Source organism: Mus caroli, unplaced genomic scaffold (genome assembly GCF_978045245.1).
Source record: "Mus caroli unplaced genomic scaffold, Mus_caroli_1 scaffold_1, whole genome shotgun sequence".
In the NCBI taxonomy this organism is placed as follows: domain Eukaryota; kingdom Metazoa; phylum Chordata; class Mammalia; order Rodentia; family Muridae; genus Mus; species Mus caroli.
The window spans coordinates 69,543,532-69,571,440 of record NW_028227256.1 but is presented as its reverse complement, the minus strand read 5'-3'; the positions used below and the strand labels follow the sequence as shown (position 1 = coordinate 69,571,440).

Below are 27,909 nucleotides of genomic sequence, written 5' to 3'. Positions count from 1 at the left end.
GTTTAGTGGGTGTGTTTTTTGTTTTGTTGGGGGGGGTAATAGTTTTATCTTGTCTTCTTGGTTTGGGGGGGTTGTTGCTGTCTTGGGTTTTGGGGGGTTTTTTTGAGAAAGAACTTACAGTTGGGTGGGTAGAGAAGAAGAGACCATCTGGAAGGACTTGGAGAAGGAGGAGCATATAATCAAAATATATTTAAATTTAAAATTGTTTTAATTAATACAAATATAATAAAAAAAAATTTTTTTAAAGATCACTCCTGCAAAGCTCCCGGGACAGAGCCCAGGTGCCACAGTGGCAGCTCCTCCGTGTGGCACCTGCTCACAAAGCCAAGCTATCATTTGCTTTATACTTCTCCTTCCTGGGCTATTTCTGCTGAGAAGTGATAATAACTATAGACCCCAGTGATGGTTTGCTCAGTTCATTATTAATCATTATTAATTGCCTATGAACATCTTTCCTGGAAACAACATTAAATGACTTACACAGCAAGGCCTGGCTTGACATATCACATAAGGAGACAAAGGTTTGACTCTGGCAGAGCAGCTCCTGCTGGGAGCCCCCACACCTAGAAGCCACACATCCCAGGCAGAGGCCGAGCATTCCGAAAGCCCTCCCCCAAGGCATACCGTGCCCCAATCTGCAAGCATCCAGCCCTACTCCTGGGGGACAGGGCTTTATCTAACAACTCCATCACGTATTGTTTATACCAGAGCTATGCTACATGAAGCAACAGAAAACCAGTGAGAACCCAGTTCCTACCATATGCCAGGTGGGTCACCTGACTCTCACTCACCTTCACTCTCACCCCAGCCGGCAGAAGAAAGTCCTCACTTAGGTAACTTCTTCAAGGTCTGCCAGCCTTAGCCAAGGAGGATTCGAACCAAGCCCTTTTAGGCTCTGAGGACTCTCCATGCTCAAATGAGAAGGCTACAGAGTGAGCTATTTTCTTAGAATTTATAGTGTCACCATTGATGCTATGTGGTGTCCATGGATCATTGTGACAGTCATCTCCTGTGATCTTTCAAATAATCTTGAGAACCAAAGAAATAATAATAATTAATATTAATAATAAAGAATAATAAATCAGCCAGTGCTGGCTGCCATAAACCTAATGCTATTCTAACTACTGGCCTTACACTGATGCCTGTACTTTTGACCATGACATGTAACATAGGTGCTGTTCCTATTACTGCTAAGGATGATGAAGAACTGAGAAGCTCAGTGACACGGACAGAAGAAATATTGCACAGAAGTGGATGCTCACAGTCAGCTATTGGATGGAACACAGGGCCCCCGATGGAGGAGCTAGAGAAAGTACCCAAGGAGCTAAAGGGATCTGCAACCCTATAGGTGGAACAACAATATGAACTAACCAGTACCCCCGGAGCTCGTGTCTCTAGCTGCATATGTAGCAGAAGATGGCCTAGTCGGCCATCATTGGGAAGAGAGGCTGCTTGGTCTTGCAAACTTTATATGCCTCAGTATGGGGGAATGCCAGGGCCAAGAAGTGGGAGTGGGTGGATGGGGGAGTGGGGGGGGAGGGTCTGGGGGACTTTTGGGATAGCATTTGAAATGTAAATGAAGAAAATACCTAATTAAAAATTAAAATTAAAAAAAAAGAAGAAGAAATGTTGCATAGCTTGTCAGGAGCAGTGCTGGGATCGAAATCCAGAGGAAATCCATGCTCTTCATGACTGCTAAAGCTAAATGAGGATTGGTTACTAGCTCTAGTCTAGTCATTGGCTCCAAGGAAGGAGGCCAGGGAAGTCACCATGGGAAGGGAGAGAGGAGAGGGGGAAGTGAGAGAGAGAAGGATGGGGTGAAGGGGGAACCAAAACGTTTGGATTATATAGGGAAGAGCCTTTGTGGGGAGGGCAGCCTAGACTCTGGGCTGGAAAGTTCAGAACTGGGGGCAGAGATTGAGAACTGGGGGTAGGGATTGAGCAAAGCTAGGAGAACCTGGAAGCCAGGTCTGCTTTGATATGTAAAATATGCACCTCAGTCCCTTGTCCCAGACACTTGGTTTGAATGACAAGCACTTTCCTGACCAAGCCATCCACAGCCCCAGACATATTTGCTCCAGGTAAACTCCTAGGGTTAGGAGAGAGAAAGGAAAATTCTGGTGGGGCTCCTTAGAGGACTGTAATTCCAGTCTTAGGTCAACCTGAAAGTCTCAACTGTCAAGGGTTAGAATTTCCAACCTTAAGAGCTGGGCCGCACTTGGAACATAATCTAAGTTTCATTGAGGGGCCCTTGTCTAAGATGCTGGGTATTTCTAACGGAGAAGAGACAGCTGGCTAAGAGGATGGGTACTGAGAGGGTTGGCACTGTCATTAGTCATCAGGCTGTGAGGGCAGCCTTGCCTCCTTTCTCTAGGGAACCATCTTTTTCACACACACACACACCATACCAAAAAAACACTCCTAAGGCTATCAATAGTGAAGATGAGTTAGGTGTATAACCCCAGTGTTTGGGAAGTTGAGGTGGGAAGAAAGCAAATTTGAGGCCAGTTACTTGGTAAATTCAAGACCAGCCTGTGCTTGCCATATAGCAAGATCCTGTCTCAACATCACAACAAAACAAAATAGCAGTGGACACTATACTAGGATATACTCATACAGCAGGGATTGGAGTTCTACACTGTGACTGCGACACTAGTGACCCATAACTTCTGTGTATGATAACCAGGGCCCACAGATAGCCATGCCCTGCTCAACGAAGGCACAGCCAGAGTGTGCCAGATCAAGCCTGAGTCAGGCTGGAGTCAGGCAAGGAGAACAAATGTAATCCTTGAGGCCCAGTGGAAAAGCCAACAGGAGGAACCTGCCCAGTGCCAAGGAGTTGAGTTGGAGTCAGAAGTGGGTATGAAATGACAAGTCCAGAAGATTGAGACAGACAAGAAAAGCCATGACAGCTGAAGAATATTAGAGTAGGCAAGACCTGGTGGCTTTGCCACTGGCCAGACAGAATTTTTGGACAAGATACGCCCTTTGCTCAGAGTGTCTGTCACTGGGGAGGGAAGGGAGATTTGTCTACTTTTACAATGAAGTAACTGAGACCTTTGGCTCTATCTCTAGGTAGAGTCTTCTAAGTTGCAGAGACCCACAATCTAAACTTTACAACAAGTTTTGTTTCAAGTAGCAACCTGTGTGTCTGATGCTATGGGACAGAGAAGCTATGATGGGGGCAAAGTCTTCTTTTGGTTGTCTTTTATGGTTTCTGGTCCACATGGCCACTCACAGTTGAGGTTTTACACAATCTGAAGGGTCTCACGCACATAACCTACAAGTGCCTAGTACCCCCAGACTTGCACTGTGCATAACCCACATGGATGTATGTGGTCCTGTCTGGACAGTAAAGCTCCTTGTTGTAGCCTGAGGTCTAGTCCTTAGCTTTTCTTTAGCCTCTTCCAACACTGCTCGCTCACCCTTCCTTCCTTACTCCCTCCTTTTCTCTCTCTCTCTATCTCTCTGACTCCTCTCTCTCTCTCTCTCTCTCTCTCTCTCTCTCTCTCTCTCTCTCTCTCTCTCTTCTCTCCCTCTTTCTCTTTTCTTTCTCTCCTTCCTCTATTTACACTGGCTGTCTTCTAATCCCCTGTCTCCTAGGATAGATTAAAGATGCCTCTTCCTCCGATAGACAGGTCAACGTTCCCTCTTCTCAGATCGAGTCGAGTTTCATGATCACTTGAGCAGTAGCGTGAAGTGCAAATGGCACTGTGATGATTTCCTGGTTTCTTAGAACACAGTCCTTGTGAGCACTGAGTCACTATGTCCTGGGTGCAGCTACTGTAGATAGCACAGGACAGCCACGTGAGTGCCAAGGCCTCAGCTGCCCCCAGCCTTCCTGCCATCCTTCTCAAGACTCCAGGTGTAGGAGCCGAGTCAGCTTCAATTTTCCAGGTCAGCTCACCTGTCAACTGGATCTACCCAGTGACCTCAGTCAATGCCCCAAGGAGCAGGTGCCTACATGTCTAACCTACGGGATTATGAGATGAATGAGACTGTGGTTTTTAGCCACTGAAATTCAGAAGAGTTGTTAGGATCTAGAGGGATGGCTCAGTTAATCAAATACTTGCCACTCAAGCATTAGAACTTGAGTTCAGATCCCCATGCTCATGTAAAAAGCTGGGCATGGGACATGTCTATAATCCCAGGGTGTGATTGCATCACAAGCATCTATTTCTCCTACTGTACAGTAGCAGGGACCATAATACCCCAGGCACATAGCTGGCACCTGGCACACAGTGTACACTAAGTCCTTCAAGAATGAATGGATAAGGGGTCGCATGCATGATGCATGCCTGCATGCATGGGCACATGGTCCTAGCCTTTCAACCTGTTATAGAATAGTGTCACCCCAGAGACTGCTCTGTGTGCTTGGAGGGGCCAAGTGATGAGGATCTAGAAGCCGCCCACCTTCATACACAAAGCAGGTTTCTTTATTTGTGTCATTGGCTGATAGTCCTTCATAAGATTCACAAAAAATAAACTGGTTGTGCTTCATTGAAAAGACAACCTCTCCTGACTAAACAATCCAGGCCCAGTCTGCACTCCTCTCTCTGTGCCTAGGCAAGCTGCTGGGGGCAGTAGGGAGAGCAGGGCTAGGCTGGGGCTTCTAAGAGGCTTGCTCCCCTATTCCAGGGTGGGGTTGAATCCTGTTCATACTGGCAGTCACTCATGAGAGAGAGAGAGAGAGAGAGAGAGAGAGAGAGAGAGAGAGAACAGGAGGTAGGCAAGATCAAAGTGAAATTATTTATAGATGTCAGAGGTGTGTGTGAAGCCAATAAACACAACATATTTTTGAATGAAGCCAGGATGCTCAAGTAAGGGATAAGAGGAAGCCACCAACTATTAACACTTAGAGACTAGCTTTCAGCTCTCATCTGTCTCGTAGCTGCTGCATGGCACTGGGCAGATGACCCCGCGTCTCCCCTCAGTTCATATCTATGAAATGGGGATAATGAGACCCACCTCTCAGCAGAGCAGTCAATTGAGTACATGCAGCAGTGACTAATGGGCCCTGGCTATTACGCAGTAGACATCTTCACGTTGTGTTTAGAAACGTTCATATAAAATTTAAGTAAATGGCTAAGGCTGTCCTCAGTAAAAGTTACAACTTACTAAAAATCTGACAGATTACAACCACTTTACAAAATTCATATCAGCAAACCATCAGATTGAAAAATATTAAACATATGAGAATAACAAGGCAACAGAACAAAGTATTCAATGACCAAGCTGAAAATAGTGTATTTAATGTGGTTCCAAAAACAGTAGGAGGGGACTGTAGAGATGACTCCGTGGTTAAGAGTACCAACTGCTCTTCCAGGGTACCTGGGTTCAGTTCTCAGCACCCACATGGTGGTTCATAACTGTCTGTAATGCCAATTCAACATACATGCAGACATACATGCAGGCAAAACATTGATGCACGTAAAATAAAAATAATTAAAAAAAAACAGATGGACTTATCCAATCTATTAATACTATTTTGCTAATAAAGTCAAACGTTATGAATTTATCTCAATTAAAGGTTTTAGGAAACATGGCAACAGTAAGTTCTCTGCTCCTTTGCTTTCCTATTGAGTTTTCTTAGTGAATCTTTTAGTGGCCCGCAAGCTCCTCAGCTTGGTGCTTTTGTGAGATGTCCCCTCATCTCCTCTCCCTTTTCTCTGTTCTTCTTGCCCCAGGTATTTTTCTTTGAGGCTTAGAGTAAGTACAGGATGATGCTCATGAATAGGACTTTGTCCCAGAGGGCAGATGTAGGACAGCTGGTCTGAGAAATTGTTGCAAACGAGATGGAAAGGGGGCACTTTCAGTAAAAGAGGAGTGTGGTGTGGTTGGGATATTCCAGTAAGAATGGAGAGATGTTCACATAATGAGAGCCACGGTGAGAGATTGTCTTAGGGATCTGTACTGTATTAATCCTCTGTATGGTTCGAACACGAGGGACAGGGATAAATGGAAGGAGGTGGCTGGCAATGCCATTTATCCCTGGATTGACCGTGCATGGATGACCTTACGCCCATATCCTTTCTCTCCTAATGTATACAGTCTTAACAGTATAAAGATACCTGTGTCATTTGATCATCTTCAAGTTTTTAATACCTCCATGTCACACTTTACAGATCGCCCTTGCTACAGATTGCCTCTTGCAATCCACTGTCAGTCCATACTTCCAGAAAGCACTGGATAGCTGGAACTCAAGTGTTTTCAGTGCGATGGGTAGCCTTGTAAGGCTCCCGACCACTAAGTGACTAGCTAATGATTATGAATGCATGCATGAGATAGATGTATGTATACTGAGCTCAGGACTTGTGTGGAGTCCATAGGTGTTCTCTACTGTCCTAGGGGCTAAGACAGAATTAATTGTTGGAGATTTACAGACTGCAGACAAAGATCAAATAAAAACAAAACTACTGGCCATACCTCATATACATCTTTAGAGGAACACCCCTCCATTGCTAGAGGATGGTGTGGGTGAGAACTAGGGAGAGAAAGAGCCAACCACTCTTAATGGGAACTTTGCCTCCATCTCTTTGCAGGTCTTCTCTTGGGGGGGTGGGAAGTAGGTATCAAGTTTACAAGTCTACAATCTCCTTCAATAACCTCTTATCCAGGCGATCATATTCAGGCTAAGAAACCTCCTGAAAACCTGATTTGTATTTACAGTAGAGAGGCTCCTTTTCAATATCTACAGTGCTTATGTTCCCACATCAAGGGAGCTTAGACTAGGACCTTACACAGCAGAGAAGCCAAACAAAAGAAGAGGTGCTTGCTTAGTGACCCTGGGCATGAACAAGTGAATCAGGTGTTCTGAAAAGGGATTTGGATAGAGCATTAGAAATACACTGGAAAGGCATCTTTGCACTCTGGGGAACCAGCATTCTCCCCAGTACCGGGATCCTCTCTCCCCTCCCTCTCTATATTGTTTCCTCCCTCTTCTCCCCGTCCCTCTCTCCATTGCTATGTTATAGTTACACAACACTAAAGGCTTCTCTCTAAGCCCCTATTTCAGTATTCTAGGATGGGTACAAGTAGTTGCTGGTGCCATCTCCAGGTGGCCTCCTGAGCTGCCCAGTAATGTGCTCACTTCAACTACAAGCACCCCTGCTTCTCTGGCTTTGGCCTAGTTTATCTGCAAGCAAATCCTGGAGTCTGGTATCAGGTCACTTTTCATCTGTGACTCTGTTATATAACTTATAGATTCTTAAAAAGTCAAAAACTGCCAGAGACTAGTAGAGATGATTAATCTAACACCCCGTTTTAACCAATAAATAAACAGCAACTCAAGAAAGAGAAATGGTCTTGCCTCTGTGGCAGTTAGAAAGCCAAGCATTTGTCCGCAGTTCTATATGAGCTATCTAGCTTGTTGCTGTAACCAAAGACAAGAAGCAACATAAGGGAAGAAGTGTTTGTCTAAAGGGGTTATAATTCATCTAGGCAGGGAAGCCATGGGGATAGGAACATAAGGCAGTTGGCCACATCATGTCCACAGTCAGGAGGTAGAGATGAATGCTTGTAACCAGTGTGCCTCCTCCTTTGTATTCAGTCTGACTCCTGGATGGTGCTGCCCACTTTCAAAGTGGGTCTTCCCTCTTCAGTTAAACCTTTTAGGAAACACCCTCAGCCTCACTCAGAGGTGCGTTTCCATGGCAATTCTAAATCCAGCTAAGCTAACAATGAAGACAAACTATCACATGCTCCAAGAAGGTCTTCATCCCTCATGTCATCTGGGAGGTGACCCCTGTGGACATCAGCACTCTTGAGGCCTCCCTTAATGTTACCATCCATAGCCTTACTCCTAGCCAAGTATCACAGGCATTTTATTTTTCAGTGCCTCACACAGCAGGAAGGGTTCACAGGCTCTTTACAGACACACTCTCCCTAAACCTATTACTAAATGAGCAAGTATCAGAAAATTCATTCCTTGAAATGGTAAGCTGATTTGTGCAGCACAAGACTTCTTTTGCTGTTGTTTGTTTCAAAAGTCATTTATTTATTATTCAGTGGGTCAATAACAATAGAGTTATGAAATATCTAGCATGATCGTAGTTTCTTTGGCATTTGAGAAAACTGATACCAGAGGTAGTTGTGCCTGAGCTGGGAAAGTGACTCCGTTATCCTGCAGACTTTCTGCAAATATTTATGGGGTTTATTTTTAATTTATTAATTTATTTATCAATTTATTTTTATAACCAGGCTGCAGTTTCTTCTCCCTCCTCTTCTCCCAGTCCCTCCCTACCACCATTTGGAAAAGGGCAGGACCCCTACTGATATCAACCAGCCATGGCATATCAAGTTACAATAAGACTAGGCACTTCCTCTCCTACTAAGGCTGGATAAGGCACCCCAGTAGGAGGAAAGGGTTCCCAAGGCAGGCAACAGAGTCAGAGACAGCTCTTGCTCTCACTGTTAGGAGTCCCACAAGAAGACAGTTACACAACTGTAACATATAGCACACGACTTCTTTAAGTGGACATTCTGCTCATTTCCTTAGCACAGGTGGTCTTCAGGAGCCAAAGCACTGAACTGTGATCCAAGGACCCTGTTTAGAAGAGGAGGGGGAGGAGCCAGATCTTTGCCTTCTTCCCATCTCCTTGCCTTCCTTTGTCTTCAGGAGTATGAGGGGGCCATGTGTGTGCATGCAAGTGTGTAGAAGCCAGAGGATGACATCACATGTCTTCCTTTACTGTTCTTCGTGTTATTTTCTGATAGTCTCTCACCAAACCCAGAGCCCCGGTTTGGCTATAACAGCTGTCCACTAAGCCCCCAGGCTTTTCCTGTCTCCATCTCTGCCCAGTGCTGGGGTTAGAGGCATGCCTCTCTGTGCCTGGCTTTTATGTGTGTACTGAGGATATGAACACATGTAAAGTTATCAAGTCAAGATCTCACTATGTGGCCCAGACTGGCCTTGAACTTATCATTCTCCTGTCTCAGCTTTTCAATTTTGGGAATTGCAGGTGTATGCCACCAATTCTAACTTGTAAGATGTTGACTCTAATACCAAACAGACTCTTTGGTTTACAAAGGACAGGACTCAATGTCTTCTTCTCTGAGCTTTTCCTAGAGGCCACGGACTTCCCTTTGCTTCTGTGGAGGTGGAAGTCGGCACCGCTGCAGAGGCTGCTCTGCTTGGTTAAATCTTTTATTCTGATGGTTCTATTTTAATTCCTACATTCCAAGCTTATACCAAAGCTATGTCTTAGTCCTCATGAAGAATGAATGGGGACAAGGACATCGAGAGGGAAATGGAACTCAGCTGTGCTTCCGTCCCTTTCCTTTCTTTCTGCTCCCCTTTTTTTGGGTTACAAATTAGAAGCTTGTCTTTGTAAGTTATTAAATGTCATTTCTATTGTCCCCTTGAAGGAATTGCTCTCCTTCCTAACTGAATTTATGGCAAATTTTCAATAAAAATCTGAGAATAAAAGTCCAAATGCACAATAAACCTAAAACTGCTTAGTAGTTATAAATGACGGTTCATTGCTTTGAATTTTAAAGTGTTAATAAATTAAGGTTTCCTAGAAAATTCTGAATTTTCATCTCATTAAAAAGGGTCTTTTGGAAGTATCATCTGCATTTTTAATGGCTCAGCCTTAGTTTTTTTGTTTGTTTGTTTGTTTGTTTTGTTTTGTTTTGTTTTACCAGAGGTTCACTACACCACTAGGTGAGGAGATTACAGATGGGTTAGTCATTAGTCCCGTTTCCTCTTACCTATACTCCCTTGAAGTAACTGTGAACCACAGTTGAGTTTCTGCTCTTCCCTGAGCACTTTACATCTCATCGTTCTCTACAGTTTGATTGGATGAGTACCACTGTTACTCTCATTCTACTGGTGAGGAGAACAAGCACAAAGGCAGTAACCAACTTGCCTCCCTGTCCCCGAGAGCCATATACACCATTGCATATTCACAATAGAAAGCATGGATTGCCTTGCTCCCCGTGCACACAGGCATTGGCCTTCACTTGTCATCCTCTATTACATGTGTTCTGGGAATTGTAATAACAGAGAGAATACACACATCACTCAGTGCAAGTTTCCTCCAATCGATATCGCATTCATTTATTCGAGTGAGAAAATATTAATGTCTCTCTGAGACAGTCGTGCAGGGATGCTGGGCCACTGCTTCTAATCGTAGAAACACACAAATGAGCACATATATCATGCCAGCACACAGGCATGTGTGCACACATGCATGCTAGCACACATACATGCTGGCACACATTATGCTACCACACAGGCATGTGAACACACAGGCATGCAGGCACACATTACATGCTAGCACACATCATGCCAGCACACAGGCATGTATGCACACATGCATGCTAGCATACATACATGCTAGCACACGTCATGTTAGCACACAGGCATGTGTACACACGCTTGGAGGCAAACCTTGTGTTTGTAGAGCTCTCTGAAGGAGGAGACTAGGTACACTAGTTACAGTTGCTGTGTATCCTTTCTCTCAGGGGAAGTCAGAAGCACAGAGCAGAGAATGAGAAGGCTTACAGGCTTGGCGCTCTGGCAACAAGCACCATGAGAAGGTCCTTCACCCTGGCTATAGTCCAGGAACTGTTGTACTATTGCAATCAAGATGACCTCCTAGTGAGGCAGGTGCTCAATACCGTGTACCTCCTTTGGGCCTCCCTTCAAAGCTTCTCTCACCTGCTTTGGGGGTGAGGACCAACCCCTCTCTGTACCTCCTGCTACGACGCTTTCACAACCAATTACAGTTCTATTTCATTCCCAGCAAGGGAGCTGGCAGCTTTGGGTCCCCTCAGCAGGACTGGCTGGCTGCAATTAATGTCTCTTCTAGAGCCTGATTAGCTAAGGGGAGGCCAGACTACTTCTTCTACCCCCAAGCCCACATTTAAATTGGGAAATGGGAGGTTTCCTATCTTGTTGCCTATATTCAGAGTCCTTGGTTAGTCCAAATGTGTTAACCCTTCATCTCTCTCTCTTAGTGGTGGAGTTAGAGCATAGAACCAAGATATCATCCCTCAACTGGATGTTCCTGGGAGTAAAAGAGAAGAGACTTCTTGACTCCTCCTTTTAATATCTCCAATCCGGATTAGTAGGATGAGCTGGGTGCCCATGAACTCCCAGCTAGAGCTGAGGATGCAACAGAAGCCATGGGCAATGGTTAGTGTTCTAGAGCTCTGAGTGTAGAGGATGATTCACTTGACAAAAGACAGGGAGTTCAAATGAGGGGAAATGAGGAGAGAAGGAAATTAATGAAAATAGAACGTATTGTGTGGTACACATCGTACATCTGCTTGAGCGAGGAAGTGCTGTAAAGCCGCACTCACACAGATGATGGGACTCAGGCTTAAGTGAAGGAAATTGTCCCAGGCCAGCTAGTTAATGTGGTAGAGCAATTGTCTCAATGGCATCCCCATTGTCACTTCCTTTTGGCAATGACCACTTCCATCAGGTCTAGAGGAGCTGCATGCCCTGCCTTGGGCAATGGAGCCTTGACAATGTGCATGCAAGCAGAGGGTTAAAGCATTTGAGGACTGAAGTGCCCTCTCTTGCTAGTGGGACTCCTGTTGTCATGCCAACAAGCTGGGCAGTGTCACTAGATGATATGAGACACCTGGATCAGAATTGGGTCATCCCATCCTGGATTAGCCAGTATTTAGCTAATTCATACAATCCAGTCAAGATCAGCCAAATCATATCAGGCGAACCATTCGCCTGTGAAGTTGTAAGTGGTTCTTTAAGGTTTTTGTTTGAGGGTGCATACTCAGAAGAATAGTTAGTGGCTAGGGTTGACAGAAGGAGCTAGTGGATGGCAGAATGTGGGTGCTGTCCATTTATCATGAAAAAAAGAAAAGGCTGGAATTGTAGCAGGGGAAGACACAGGTTTCATTAGGATACCCTTTTAGTCACAGGTTTGCAGTCACACAAGGCTTTTATTGGGAGATGGTAATGTCTCTAAATCCAGGCAATTGTGAGCTATCCCCTGGCTGGCAGGTCTTGCATGTTCCGAGTGCTTCAATCCTGAGGGCTTACTCTGGTTGTTGCCATCTCAGAATCTGGGTAGAGCAAAGATTCTTGACAGGAGTCCTCAAATCATCCCCATCCCCCATCTGTTCTTCCGAGCAGGCAAAACCCTCACCTGAGATTCTGCAGGTTCCCCCTGACTAAGTACATCTTGGTCCTTTCATAGCTGAAAGACCCCTCCTCTCCTAGACGTCCTTCAGTTGCATTGCTCATTGCCAGAGTAGTACAACTGAAGTCTGCACCTTCCCAGAGAAAGATACAAAGACAGATTATCCACATTTCCTGGGGCTTCTTTCTTGAGTCATGGCTCTGATGTCCTCAACAGATAGCTCCAAGAATGTGAAGAAGGGGAGGGGCCTTGAGTATGGAAAAATAGCAGCAAATGCTAACTCTGGTGTTAGCAAGCAGCAGTATCATTTTTTTGAAGACTATCATGGCAACCTGTGTCCATAGCCTTAAAAGTTCCCATGCCCTATTCCTCCTAAGGACATGATTTGTGATATCAGGAAACCACTGGGGGAATTCTTATAGAACATGTCCCTGAATTGGAGGCGGGCGGTGGGGGATGGGGGGAGAGGGCACTTATGTGGGAAGGGGGCTGTAATTAGATGAAACTTTAATTTCTAATCAATCATTAGTTCTAAGATATGGCTTTCCTCTCCCACCCCAGCCTCTGAGCAGGTGCATTGACATGGTAGGAAGACTTGTCTTAAAAAAAAAACCCTAAAGACCAGCAAAGCTCTACAAAGAGTGGCTGAAATGTGAAATGATCAATGATGTGAGAATGGGATCTAAATATAGGGCTTTTCAGCATAGATGGATGATGACTGGGGGCGAAGGCAGGGCGTTGAACCAAGTGTCGAACAATTATAAAGCCTAAGAACAAGAGGAACATGGCGCTGGCTTGCCAAGTCCCAGACAGGACTGACTGAGAACATTGAGTCACAAGTGCTTACAGAATGGCCTGGTCATCTGACAGAGACCGAAAGCAAACAAAAGGAAGCTAGACTTTCTTTATCAGCCCCTAATTAAGGGAACCATGAGTGTAAGATCATGCTGAGACTCTGGGTGGGTTTGGAATGTGTGTCACCATGTGAGAATGTCTCTTGGGCTGGGGCTGGCTTGCATTTTCAACTTGAGGCCTGAATGGTGGTGTCCACCCAAGGCTGCTGAATGTTCATGAACGGAGACTGTCCTCTGCCCTCAGACAGAAACCGCACTGGTCTGTATATATCCCCCCACACCTCCACACCCTTAACATCCCTACACCTCTACATCTTCACCCTGGTCCTCTGCCACCTGTACCCCATACAGGTTTCTATGCCTGTGTTCAAAGAGGACATTGGAAAGTGGTGCTGATGAGAAAGATAGGTTCTCTTGAGTTCCTTCCATTTGTTGGGATTGGGGGCAGTCTAACCAGAAACTAGAGTAGGGAAAGAATATCTTTAAGACACTCCCCAAAGGGCAGTGGTGGCACATGCCTTTAAATCCCAGCACTTGGGAGGTAGAGGCAGTCGAATTTCTGAGTTCGAGCTCAGCCTGGTCTACAGAGTGAGTTCCAGGGCAGCCAGGACTACACAGAGAAACCCTATCTTGAAAAACCAAAAACCAAAAAAAAAGACACTCCCCACCCTCCACCCTACTCCAAGAAAGAGGGGGGGGGGAGGGAGGGAAGGAGGGAGGGAGGGAGAGAGAGAGAGAGAGAGAGAGAGAGAGAGAGAGAGAGAGACCTAGAAGGTAAGGACTATAGAATTCTTTGAAACAGAAAATAAAATTGCCAAGATAACCGCAGCCACAGAGACTTGGAGCCGCTTACTTTGGAGCCAGCAGCCTGGAGTCTATTCACATGCCAGAGTCATTCAAATTCGCTTAGCATGCTTTCTGCTGACAGGGAGCTGCAGCCAAGATTTCAGGAATAGCATGCTTTCCTGAGAGGCGTGAAAAGAACCAAGCTGGGTTTGCAGCAGACTCTGGCATGGGCAAGGTCCTGCAGGGAAGTGGGGCCTTGTCTTGGGAGCATGGAACCTGGACAGGGCTCAGAAAAGAGAAAGGAATCTCTTCTGTGGCATTGCATCCTCCTAAGGGCTTTAGGTTGGTCTAAGTCTGCGGTTCAACCTGTGGGTCATGACACCCCTGAGGGTCACACGTCAGCTATCCCGCATATCAGAAGTTTACATTATGATTCATAAAAGTAGCAAACTTGCAGTTATGAAGTAACAACCAAATAATGCTATGGCTGAAGGTCACCGCAACGTGAGGAACTGTGTTAAAGGGCTGCAGTGTTAGGGAAGTTGAGAGCCACTGCTCTAAGTGAAGTACAGTGACTGTGAGGCTGATTTGAGGAGGAAGTCAGATCCACAGGAGGAACCAACAAACAATACACAGGCTTACTGTAATCCCTTTTAAAAGCAGGCAAGAGAGATTACAAGCAAGAGTCTTTCCTTCTCTGAATCCTCCTCTGTTGCTAAACTCCTTTTCTTAATTATAATTATTAATGCATATTAGTTATACACACTAGTGAGTTTCACTGCAATTTTCATGCATTGATATATGCTTTTTGACCATGGTCACTCCCATCTCCTTCCTATTCTTTCTATCTTTCTTCTTCTTTTTTCTTTCTAGTCTTTAGGCCCCCTCCTCCCTACCTCACTATCCTCTAGTATTCCCATGCACACATAAGGCCGCAGCTGTACCCAAAACAGGAGAGGGAAAGACTGATGCCTGCAAACACCTGTAACTCAATACCCACCCCCACCCACTGTCACAGAAGGTAGAATTCACGAATGTGGAAAAGCAGGCTTGGGGAGGGGGGTAGGTCCTATGAAAGGAGGGTCGTGGAGGCAGGAGGATGCATAAGGATCTGGGGCACTGGTTTTCTTTGTCCCTCCCCTCAACATGCCAGGGCAGATATCAAACACCTGGAAACCCAAAACTTTCCTGCAGGTATCACCAAACCCTATATTCCTGGCTCACAGCATCTTCAGACCAGTAAAGTACATTACTTGGTGAAGTGACAATAGTTATAGTGCTCTCATTTGCAGAGCTGGTACCTACCTCCTCCTGTTAGGGTGTGAAGTTACGGTAAAGGTAGGTAGGTATACATGGAAGGGCATGGTATAGTGCCATCACAGACACTCCCTGTGTGTTCCATAGGGTTCTAAGCATTTCTCATATCTTACCCCGTTTAATCCTTCTGAGAAACCTCTCTGGTCCTACTCTAACCTCTAAGGAAACTTGCCTAAGGTCATGCATAATGGAGCCAAGGGCATCAGCAACGATGTTGTATCACCTCATGCACATCAGGTCCTTAGAACCATGCTTGGCCCCTAGCACATATTCAAAGGCATGGACTATAGACTAGCAAGAGAGGCAACAACAGGCCAGGGGGTGGTGGCATACACATTCAATCCCAGCACTCCGGGGGCAGAAGCAAGTGGATCTCTATGAGTTCAAGGCCAGCCTGGCCTACAGAATGAGTCCAGAACAGCCAGGGCTACACAGAAGAAACTGTCTTGAAACACATACATACACACACACACACACACACACACACACACACACACACACAGAGAGAGAGAGAGAGAGACAGACAGACAGACAGACAGACAGACTGACAGACAGACTGACAGACAGATAGACAGACACAGAGAGACAGAGACAGGGACAGAGAGACAGAGTCAGAGAGACAGAGACAGAGAGACAGAGGACAGAGTGAGAGAAGACAAGTAGAAGGAGAGAAGGAGAGAGAGGGGAGAGAGAGGAGAAGAGGGGAGGGAGAGAGAGGGGAGAGAGAGGAGAAGAGGGGGGAGGGGAGGGGAGAGGAGAGGGAGAGGGAGAGGGAGAGGGAGAGGAGAGGAGAGGAGAGGAGAGGAGAGGAGAGGAGAGTGAGATGGAGAGGAGGAGAGAGATGGGAGCTTGGAGAGCAACTTGCCCAATATCTTTCACCCAGCAAGTGGGAGAATTGGTATTTGAACCCAGAATTCAAAGCCTGTGATAAGAATTGGCACACAATGAGTCCTCAATAAGTTTTCACTCTCAGTGCCTATTTTTATCTTTGTGTACATAAAAGTCTCAAAGCAATGTAGGAGGCAGAAGGTTTGTTAATGAGTATCTGGTCCAACACGTTACAAAGTAGGTCTTAGCCAATTTTGCTTTAAGTGGGTCTTGGTGGAGTTGGAGTCTTTGGGTTGCAGCCAGCATGGAGATACTAAATAAGACTCCCAAAGGATTCTGATGCAGCCTCAACTCTCAGAAACAGTGGATTCAGGTAGAGAATATTTAAACACATAGTCACCAGCCAGACAGCGGGCAAGCTGGGACTGCACTGGGGAAAGGTCTTGCTCCTGTGCTTTGTAGGGCGATCCTATGTACCTAGGGTCCTGATCTGAAGCAGCAGAAAGCAACATGTGACTCCAGCTGTTTGCACCTGCAGCCTAAGCCCTCCGAATGATGTATTAATCACAGTGAGTGAAAATTAATTTTAGGACATTTTCACCACAGTTCCTCTAGGGAGCATCATGAGGGGTTCACAGAGTTGAGGCTGTATACTCCTTTGCTAGTGTGCAAGGACCATACAGGACTGACAAAGGGACATGTCTGCACCTTCCCTCTGACCTGTCAGATGATTTGGCCTGGTTTTTGGAACAAAAAAAGGGAACGCAGTGACCTGGCATTCCTGAAACTTCCTGAGAAGTGTAGTGGCCCGGAACCTTGGACATGGGCCCAGCCCACTGTATGCAAATAGCCCAATTCTAGCTCCTCAAGGCTTATCTGAATTATGTTTTTCTCTTGAGCCAGCCAGAGGAATGAGGCCAGATCAGCCTTTAATTTTGGCTCTTTGGTAACAATAACGATGGTAATGATGAGTTAGACGGAAAGACAAACAGACATTAGATTACACATCTGGGCCACTAGAAATACGGATACCATTATGCCTCTGCACATTAAGCGTGACCTTCTTTCTTCCTGCCAGCCCTCAAATCCTGTGGTTTGTTTACTATGCAGGCCATGTTCGACTTCACAGAATTGGATGTTATTTAAATTCAATTATTGTGAGGTTAAGTTCTTCTCTCTAGTAGCAGTTGAGTGAATTTAGAAGCAGTTAGAGGGAATAGGTACATTTATCTTATACCAGTTAAATTATAGGGAAAGAAGCAGGGTAGGAATAAAATAATTACCAGGATAATGAATGTCACAGTTTGGAGGGCTTGGGTTCAACTGTCTACCTTTCTTGTCCCTTTTAACATCTGATTGTTTTGAGACGATGAACAGATAAACCAGGACATTTTCCATGAAGATGTGACATTTTTCCATGAAGATGTCTGTAGATTAACTGTGTGAGGCTGTCCGTGTCTGGGTGTTTCTGAGAGTAAGTGGGTGGTATGAGAATAGAAACAGAAATAATTTTGTAGGTTAATTGGATTTAGTGTCGATAACTGCAGCTTATTAGGGCTTTAGGTCTCTTCTTGGTAATAGATTTCTCTCCTCTTTAGATCAAGTTATCTCACAACAATTCATAATTTCTCTCCAATATTACTGGCACGCTGATAGTCCCTTGAAGCCAAGATTTGGCCTTAGATCTATTGATGAAAGCATAGTCTGTGTGGGAAGGGGGTGTGGATGGGTGGCGGAGCTAAAAGACTCTTCAGAAAACAGAGCTGTTCATACACTTTCTCATACAGTATGCACAAAATTCAGGATGGCTTGTCTGTGAACAATAATGGATTTTCAGGTCTTGGGGCATCTATGGGGTCATTATTCGCCCTTCCCTCATCCTTCACAGTTTGGCAGGAAGGCCATCATAATAAGTCATTTTTGTCCTGATCCTGATGCCACAATTCATTGACTCCCACAGTCTAGAGAATGAGGAAATGATTCTCTACTGTCCTGATGGGAAGACACTGGAATTTTCCAGGTTACCCTCATTTTTTTCTTCTATGCACTAGCTCTTTTGGGCATTGTCTCAGCCTTTCTCCACAAGCTCAGAATATGGCCACCCAAACAACTGATCAACATCTTGAACCCATGATATAGTTTGTTGTGCTTATAGTTGTGTGTGTGCACATGTGCGCAGGAATGCATGCTTGTGTGTGTTCTCATGCACAAGCTATTAATAGTCCTCACTGTTAACTGGTCACAGAATGTGAGGCTTTAAGGAGCGATGGAAAACAGGACCTGACTTTTCTTGTCAGCTACAAGTTATCATACCATAGACACAACCTAAGTCAGACACTGGGAAGTCTCTACCTTATTTAGCATCTTCATGTCCCCTACACACATACACACACACACACACACACACACACACACACACACACAAACCCTATGACCTAATTCTTGCCCTTATGTCTATCCTTCCCTATCACAATGCAGAGTTCTGGCCTGGAGGGGAAATTCTGACTTTAAAGTTTAGAGCCTACAGGCCTTCATACCACAACAGCTCCAAGACTGGACTTTCCTTCACTAATTTTTTAAATTAGTGGTTTCCTTTACTCCTTGGAGCAATCTTTAGTGGATTAGTCTGCATATGAAAATCTTTGTCTCTTAACTCTTTTTCAACAAATGTCTCCTTCCCCACTAAGGTTGGAAACTTGAGAGTGGAGGGAAGAGGAACTGAGAGCCTATTTTGACCTGTCCCTGACCCCTAACCCCCACCACACAGACATCAATTAATATCATATAAGCATGACCTAGAAGTGATTCTGGAGATGGAGATGAAGGAAAGAGTAATAGGGTGCATATGTGTCTGTCCAGGGAGTGAGATACCAATGGGGGATCCAGCAAGGCCATCTCTCCTATCAGGGCTAAAAAATGAATAGTTTTAAAGACAGGCTGCTGTGGGTAGAAGAAGAGATGAAGTCAGCAATGCCTGTGTGGAAAGAGGGAGCTGGTAAACATTTGGTAAATGGAACTGGTTTCAGAGCCCAGCTCGTTCATCTTCATGAGCATGTAACAAAGTCTCTGAATGGGCACTTCGATTGTGAAGTGGGGATGGTAATCACTAACCTCGCTGTGCTGAGGTGGCAGACGACATTACATCTACAGACATGGTCTACAGACATGAAGAGAGAGATACAGAAAAAAAGAAAAAGAAAAGAAGGAAGGAAATTCATACTTGAAGGAGGTGGGAAGATGGTTTTAGTTTTGCTAAGCCCTATGGTAGTGATTCGTAACCTGTGGGTCGAGACCCTTTTGGCAAAGCTGGATCTCCACAAATACGTATATTATTATTCATAACAGTAGCAAAATTACAGTTATGAAGTAGCAACAAAAATAATTTTATGGATAGTGATCACTACAGTATGAGGAACTGTATTAAAGGGCCACAGCATTAGGAAGGTTGAGAACCACTGCTCCACTGTAACCCTTACATACTAGCCTCCATTTAAGTTGAGTGAGAACTAACTTACTCCCTTGCTCCCCTGCTTTGATAAAACGTCTCTAAAGCTCTTTTGATATTTCATACCAATCTTGGCCCATTGGTACTTCTTTCTCCACCTTCCATATAAGCCCAACTTCTTTTATTTTCATATTTCACCTAAAAATGAAAAAAAAAAAGCAGGAAGTTTGCCAGACTCATAGATAATTATTTGTTCTCATCTAACTTGATCCATCAACATTAGACAAGGCTAATGATTCCCCCTTCTTAGCATACTTCATGTTCTCCCTTGGCTTTGGGAATGCTGTGTTCTCTTTCCTTCTTTTCTCAGTCTCTTGTGCTGGTTCCCAACATTTTCTGGCCTCTAAACAAGGCCACTCACCAAGAGAAGACCTAGTGCCTCTCCTTTTCTGGCACCCACTAGCCACTTTGGTTATCTCATCACGGTAGCAGATTTAAACACCGCCTCACTGCGAAGGATTCTCATGCTCCTGTCCTCTCCCGGCCCAGATGCCAACGTAACGCATCTGCAGTGTTTGTCTGGCATTTCCACTCGATGGCTCATGGGCATCTCATGGGTTGTCTCAAAAGTCAACACCCAGTCTTTAAACCTGCTTCTTCTCAGTCTTTCTCAACTCAACTGAAACCAACTCGTCCATTCTTCCCAATGCTCAAGTCAAAGTCATCATCTATTCCTGCTTTTCTCTCACACACCACATCCAATCCACCAACCAATCTCAACATTTGTTTCTTCCAAAATACATCCAGAAACCAATAATGTCTTAGGTTTTGTATTGACTTATTCATCCTCCACTCGGATTATTTCAATGGCCTTCAGTCTCCAGATCCTGTTTTATTTCCCCCTAGACTGTCCACAGTAGAGAAAGAAGCCTGTGTGATCCTGTCATGCATAGTCAGATCAACACAGATGACACAGGTGAGTAAGAGGGCTTAGAGACTGAGTCTCTCTCTCTCTCTCTCTCTCTCTCTCTCTCTCTCTCTCTCTCTCTCTCTCTGCATTCAAGGCTACCCATCTCATGCATAAATGCCAGGCCCTTAAGATGCTCCATAAGCGCTTTCCTTATCTGTTTCTTCGACTTTGGTCCCAACTTTGACATCTTCTATTTCCCTTCCTCTCAGAACTCAATCTTAATATACCATTGTCTTTGGTTTTCCCCAAATATGTCAGTCATTTTTCTGCCTCAGAGCCTTTGCACTTAGTCATCCTGCTCAGATTTCTTGATCCCATATATCTGCATGGTTTACTCCCATCTTAATTCAAATACCCCTCTTCAGAGGGCTCTCACAGCCATTGGCTATGGAATATAGTTAGTTTCCTAGTTGCTGTGATGAAAATATGAGAATGTTACTTGATTCTAGATCCAGTCAAGTTGACAGCCACCACAGAGTTCCAGAGAATACAGTCTGTTATGGCAGAAATGACACGGCCATGAGACCACGAAGCATCTGGTCACCCTGCAGCCAACAGCAGCAGTAAGCAGAGAGAGCGAGATCAATGCAATGCTTGTCCTCAGCTTCTTTCTCCATCACTCTGGGTCCTGAGCTGTGGGATGCTGCCACCTACACTCAGAATGGGTCTTCCCTCAAGTTAAGCATTTCTGGAAACAACTTCACAAACACACTGAGAGGTGTGTTCCCATGGTGATTCTAAATGTAGTCAATGTGACAATGAAGCTTACCCGTCACAGTCCTGTTTAGGATCTCAGTCCACATGTCCTCATTCACAGTCCTTTCCCATTCTATGCTTATTGTCTCCATAGCGCATGCCGGCTTCGCTTAGGTAGACACAATTTACTTGTTTATCTGATTTATTGTCTTTATCTACCAGAGAACTTTATACCTACCACCTAGAAGAGACAACGTAGTAAGTAAATATTGAATGGACAAAAGGGTGACTGAACACGGCTTCAAGTGGTTAACAAGTTGATCAAGGTCACACAGACTGTCAGAGCCTGAATAAAGCCAACACTGTCTAGGATGACAGCCAGGCTCTTGATCATCATGAGTCTCAATAAAGGAAAATAACTATAAACTGTGCCCTAAGGCTGCTGTTTTATTGTATCCTTGTTTTGATCTCCCAGAACAGCAAACTCCAGCCCAGCATGGGGCTGTCTTTGCCACACGATGCTGTATATATTTCTTCCTGCTCTGTGGCAGAAATGCCTGGTTATGAGTAAGTGGGGGAAAAAAAGCAATCTTGGACTTACCTGGCATTTCCATAGCAACTGGGTAACCTAAGGACTCTTGAAGCCAGATCTTCATACTGAAAAAGGCAAAAAAAAAAAAAAAAAAAAAAAAGAAAGAAAGAAAGAAAGAAACAAGCTAAAAAACAAACAAGAAAAATCTGTGACTGGAGAGATAACTGTAGCTAGCAACTGACTCACTGGAAGAAGACTCTTCATCTTCTCCTTGGTCCCTCCCACTGGGTTAGTCACAGCCACAGCTAGAAAATTACCTTGTCCTGATCCCTGCCTGTAGCACCATTTCAACCCAAGAGACCCGTGTTCTTCTCTTATCTAGCATCTCTAAGGTAAAGGTTTCGTCAAACACTCCCAGTGTCCTGTAGTAACCCAAGGACATTTCTGGACTGGGAATCTAGAATGCTGTGTACTGTCCCAGAACAACAAACTCTCGTAGAATGTCCTTTAAGGGCTGGTGAGATGGCTCAGTGGGTAAGAGCACCCGACTGCTCTTCCAAAGGTCCAGAGTTCAAATCCCAGCAACCACATGGTGGCTCACAACCACCTGAAATGAAATATGACTCCCTCTTCTGGAGTGTCTGAAGACAGCTATAGTGTACTTACATATAATAAAAATAAATAAATCTTAAAAAAAAAAGAATGTCCTTTAATCTTAACCTCTCTCTGTGACCTAGTTAACTACTTCTTAAGCCTCTTGCTTCTTTATTACCTATTCGACGTATCTTAGCATGACAGTAGGAAAGGAGAATTGCAATAAAAAAATGAATACTTAAAGAAATGTGAGTTAAAACTGTCATTTGGCAAGAGGGCTTACTGGCGCTGGGGACTGTCAGGCACTTTGTATGCTTCATCGCATTTGATCTTTCTTGTGAGGAGGTAAGAGCTATCTGTACATAGAAGAAACAGCATCCCAGAGGTTAGGGGCTTGCCTACATTTGCTTGGCTAGTAATGGGTGAAGAGAGCATTCAAAACCAAAGTGCTTGATTTCTAAAATGCACGCTCTCAGCCACTCTCACAGACTCTGTCCCTTGAAAGCCAGAGAATTAGAGGAGATCCCTGTTTCTTCCTTGTCCTAAAACCCCGAGGTCACTGAAGAAGGCTCTGGTCCCGTGGCTTTTAGTGAGCCCCCTAGGATCTCTGGCATTTGCTGTACTCTGCAGATTAGTTTACAATAAGGTGGGGGCCTCAGGAGCTGGGCTTCCCCGCACTCTGGGCCTGTATAGTTCAGTCCACACGTTTCCTGGGCATCACTGGTTTGCCTAGTTAATGGGGTATCAGTGAGCAGCATAAATCTCGGAGGATATGAAAATGATGTAGTACCAGACTGTGTGTAATGAAGCAGGGAGAGGAGACAGGGCTGCAGCTGGCAGTCATGGGAGATTTGGTTGCAGGGCTTGAGATGGGCTAGAAATATCCCTCCCTCCTCCAGGGAAGGAGACAGGAAGAGATGCATGAACAAGGCATCAGTGTGGTGAGACCAGGCACTGATACTGGTCAGAAAGCCCTGACTTTTCCCTTTCCTCATGTCACCAGCTGGCTCTGTGACACAGACTCTACATCACATCTTCTCTTGTATTAGGGGATGTTCATACTGGGAGCCCGGGGGGAGGGTGTCCATCTCAGTTTCCATATTACACCATTTAAACTTGTGTATGCATGGATATGTACATACAAGCATTTGATGGTGTGTGTGTGTATGCATGTGGAGGAACTGTATGTGCATGTATGTGCACACGTATAGAGAGGCCAAAGGTCAGTGTCAGGAGCCATTCATCTTACCTTGGTGAGACCAAATGGAGACTGTCATTTTTAAGCGAGGCTAGCTAACCAGTGAGCTTCCAGGGCCTTCCTGTCCCTGCCTCCCTAGCTCTGGGAGTCAGGCAGCACTATGCCCAAGCTTCTGTGTGAATGTTGAGGATCAAGCTTCAGCTCTTCATACGTATGCACCAAGCACTTTGCCAATGACACTGAGATCCTGCTCTGGCTCCCGCTCCCCGAAGCAAACCTCCTCATCTTTAGCTTTTAAGGAGTTTACTGTGAAGAACATCTTCATTAAATTTAACATGATCCATTTTTTTTTGCTGCCAGTTATTTTTATTCTATTGTTCTTGAAGACACATGGGTATAATAAGATGGTATTTTACCCTAACCAGTAAAAGGACTGTGGCCCTCCTCCCGAGGTACATAAAAACATATCCTAGGCAATTGGCATAGCAGCACTAACAAGTTTAAAAGAGCTTCTTTGTGGATTTTTTTTAAATTTAGTTGTTTTTTTTTTATTCACCAGATCTACATTTTAAAGGAGTTTTAATACCCTGGTTACTAATATTCTCAGTGCTAGAAGGGATTTCCCAATCTGTCTTTGGGTTGTCCAGGGTGGATGTTGGGGAATTAACAAGAGGCTTCAGGAGAAGCACCACAGCTCTGGCCAGTGGGTACTCAGACCAGGCCTGGCCAAGCCAGCTCCCTCTGTAGGTAGGTATGTGACTCTCAAAGGGCTCTGGTGAAAGCTAATGGTCCCCATCCAGAGGCCAGGAGGAGAGCTCAGATCCTGGTAAGGGCTGTTGTCAGCCAGTAGCTCTTCTATGCCTTTTCTCTTTGCTGCTGAGAGAAACAAGGGTGCAGACTGCTGTCACTTGGTTTCATTGCCAGCGACCGGAAGTAATGTCTTTTACCTGATCGGCGACTTGACTTGGCTGCTTAACAACCCGATTAATCAAACCTAGCTCATCCTGTTAGAATTAATGAGCCTAGGAAATGCTGCCATGAGTAATGAGGGCTTTGCCCCTCCCCCAGCACCTCTCTCCACTCACCCCCTCCCATTTCAGTCTCACAGCTACAGCCACTCAGTACCATGGGGAGTTAGAGTTTGCTGTACTGAGCGGCCAGCAGCATGCACAACTCCTGCCTGCTCTTCCCTACTGGTCATCATAGACCCCAAGATAGGCTATGTCCTAGAGAGATAAAACCTCTTGTTTATCAAACGGAGAAGCCCATGATTATCTGCCAAAGTCAGATTATTGTACTGTAGGCACTGTCCTGGGTGCTAGAGATGCGAAGGTGTATAAAATACTTGCCTGTGAGGGAAGTCATAGTGTAATGACCTGCAGATGGAGAAGGGCCATAAAATGAGATTGGGAAGGGCCACAGCCAAGAAAAGCTATTGGTACTTGAAGAACAGAATGAAGTTTCATGGTGCTGATACCTAAGTATCTACTACCCAGGTAACTCATTGCACACAGGTACATGGAGTCCCACGTACTACAAAAATTACTGGGTTAATAAGATAAATATTGATTCTCTTCTCACAAAGTGGGCAATGCCAGAATCTAGGAAGACATTTGGCTTAGTTTTTCATTTTTGTCATTCAAACACAAAAGGTTGTCTTCTACTGTAGGGCTTGGCACCAGTGAAGGGTATAAAGATGTGAACATCACTTCGGCCTTCAGGGGTCCTTTGGAGGGCACATAGGTACATAAGTATATCCTTGTGATTATGTGTTAAGTTCTCTAAGCGTGAGATGCTAAATTCATCCAGCATAAAGTCCTTTTGGGTTGAAACACCAATCTTCACCTGGAGAAGCCTTGGTTGACTCTTCAGGATGTGGCATTAGATCCATCTGAAGAACAGAATTGAGCATTTGAGTAGACTGGGAACAAAAGGACTTCATACAAGTCAAGATTACAATTTTTCATTTAGAAGTTAAAATGAAAGGGACCAATGCTTCCAGAAACCATAGGAGGAGATGATTGGTTCTATAGTCCACAGTGAATAGCAAGACTAAATATGCAGATGGATATACTTAGAGGTCAGAAAATCCTGGACTTGCTTACTCATGGTTGAGAACAAAGCTTAGTTTCCTAATTGATGAAACATTCAAACAAGCAGGGGAATGCTTCAAGTGGCATTATCCCAAATGTAGCATCACAGGGCTCAGGAATTGGGCTGTGCATGGGTCCTTTGAGTAAGACAGAGGAACTGAATCCAAAATAAGTGATATGGGGTGGAAGCATGGAGCGTAAAGGAGGAAGCTATGAGGAAGACCAGAGGGGATGCAGAGCCCAACTGTTAAGGTCTCTGGGAAAGTGAGTAAAAGAGCTGAGCCAGTGGGGATTTAATGAGCCAAGAGGGTGGACAGTGAACTGGGAAGGAGAGAGTGAAGAAAGAGAGAACAAAGGGAGCGGGATGGAAGCTGGATAGTGGTGGTGCATGCCTTTAATCCCAACACTCGAGAGGCAGAGTGGATCCCTCTGAGTTTGAAGCCAGTCTGGTCTACAGAGTAAGTTCAAGGATAGCCAGAGCTACACAGAGAAACCTTGTCTCAAAACAAACAAAAATGAGAGATGGCAGAGAGAATAGGTGGTGAGGTTCTCAGAGGCACTTTGGGGCCACCATATCAGGTGACAAGAGACAAAGTTTTCAATCATGGCTATCTGATGTTCACTGAGAGCTCTAGAGAATAGCCATACTCTGTCATTCAGTTACAAGGGGCTTCAGATCCTTACCATATAGCTTTGCCTGATGGTTTATTTTCCTGCTTCCAATACTCCTAAGTTGGTCTTTTGTCCTTTGCCCCAAAATTGGCTGGTTCAACCAAGGCCTTTGGCAAGGACATTGGCCAGCCTCCAAGATCCCATAGGATTCAGGCCTGACCTACATTTTTTTTTCTACTCAAAGACCCAGCATGGAAATATTCTAAAAAGAAACTCATGGAGCCTACCACCTACCATTGGACTACAGAAGGCTTCCATGGACATCCTAGGTCTTAGGCAGTTCAAGACTCGTTGTTTTATGTCTTACCAGGTAGGAAGAAGGTCTCAGAACTGGTAGTTTATCTGTCTAAAGCTGCTTGGATTCTATGGTAGGGATGCTGGGGTCCAGGCCTCTTCAGTAGATTCTGGTGCCTCCAGACAATATTTGTGGCTTGGACCGAGTGGCCTTATCTGGGCTATCAGAGTGGCTCAGACCAGGGTTCCAGTATCCATCTACCTATCTATCGCCTGCTGGACTGAGGCTCCAGTCTCACCACAGTGCCTCTTTTCTTTCTCCACAGGGAGAGCTGCTAAGCCCATGCCGCTGTGATGGTTCAGTCAAATGTACACACCAGCCATGTCTCATCAAATGGATCAGTGAAAGGGGCTGCTGGAGTTGTGAGCTGTGCTACTACAAGTACCATGTCATCGCCATAAGCACAAAGAATCCTCTACAGGTAAATCCAGAGCTTCCTAGCCTGGGGTTCCCTTATTGCCTGTTTTATGGTAGGGAAATTACCAAACCTCAGATTCAGGGCAGCTTGCTGACTAGGTGCCACACAGTCAGGAGGTGGTGAAAAGTGGTCTTTTCTCTTAAGTCTAGTCAAGAAGGGGAAAGGTTGTGCAAAGAGAGAAATATACCATAGATGAGGGGAAAGGCAGGGGAAATAGACGGAAGGGATAGAGTAAGAAAACATATGGGTTAATAAGAAAAGGAAAGGAAGATAAAAGGAATAGGAGATGGGGAAAAGAAAGAACAGAAAGACAAGAAGTGAGGGAAGGAAGAAGGGAAGAGAAGAGAAAAGCAAAGAAAAAGAGACCAGTAAATTGGGAAGAGATGGTGGGAAAGTGAGGCTTGGAATTTAAGCCAAGGGCTTGAAAAGAAGTTGAGACCAGATGGCTCAGTGGTGTTTTCAGACTTTGATTTGCTTGTAGTTTACCTGGAGTCTTAAAAAGTGGATTACAATTCACTGGTCTAGAGCAGGGTCCTAGAGACTGCATTGCTAGCAAGTTATGAGGGATACTCCTGCTGGCCCACTGACCACACTTCCTGTGACAAGGGACAGAGTGAGAAGGAATGGAGAAGAAACAACAAAGAGGGACAAAGAGAATGAAGGAGGGGGTATACAACAATGAAGAAGCCATGTTGACAAAGTAACAGAGGTACTATGGGAGGTATGGAACTGCAGGGCCAGAATTAGAGTAGAGATCTATCAGTCAGATTGGCAGAACTCAGGGCTCTCTCTTCCCACTCTCCTCTCTCCTTCTCTGCTGACATAGCCATCTTCCCCCCAATTGCTGGCAAGTCCTATGTCAACCAGCCAAATCAAGCAGTTTTCCAGTCAGAGTGGCACATGAGTGCACACAGACACAGACACAGACACAGACACAGATACAGACGACACACACACAGACACACATACACACACACACACAGACAAAGACAGAGAGACAGAGAAAGCATGTGTGTGTGTCTGTGTCTCTGTGTGTGTGTGTGTGTGTGAGAGAGAGAGAGAGAGAGAGAGAGAGAGAGAGAGAGAGAGAGAGCGCAC

At 45.0% G+C, this 27,909-nt stretch overlaps 1 protein-coding gene across 1 annotated transcript in view; it reads left to right on the top strand.

Moving 5' to 3' along the window:
* Marchf4 (membrane associated ring-CH-type finger 4) overlaps positions 1–27,909 on the top strand; it is a 109,426-nt gene that overhangs the window by 58,226 nt on the left and 23,291 nt on the right. Inside the window, exon 2 of the mRNA XM_021174418.3 lies at positions 26,659–26,814. Within this exon, the coding sequence (XP_021030077.1) occupies positions 26,659–26,814 (156 nt within the window). The remainder of the gene's footprint in view (positions 1–26,658; positions 26,815–27,909) is intronic.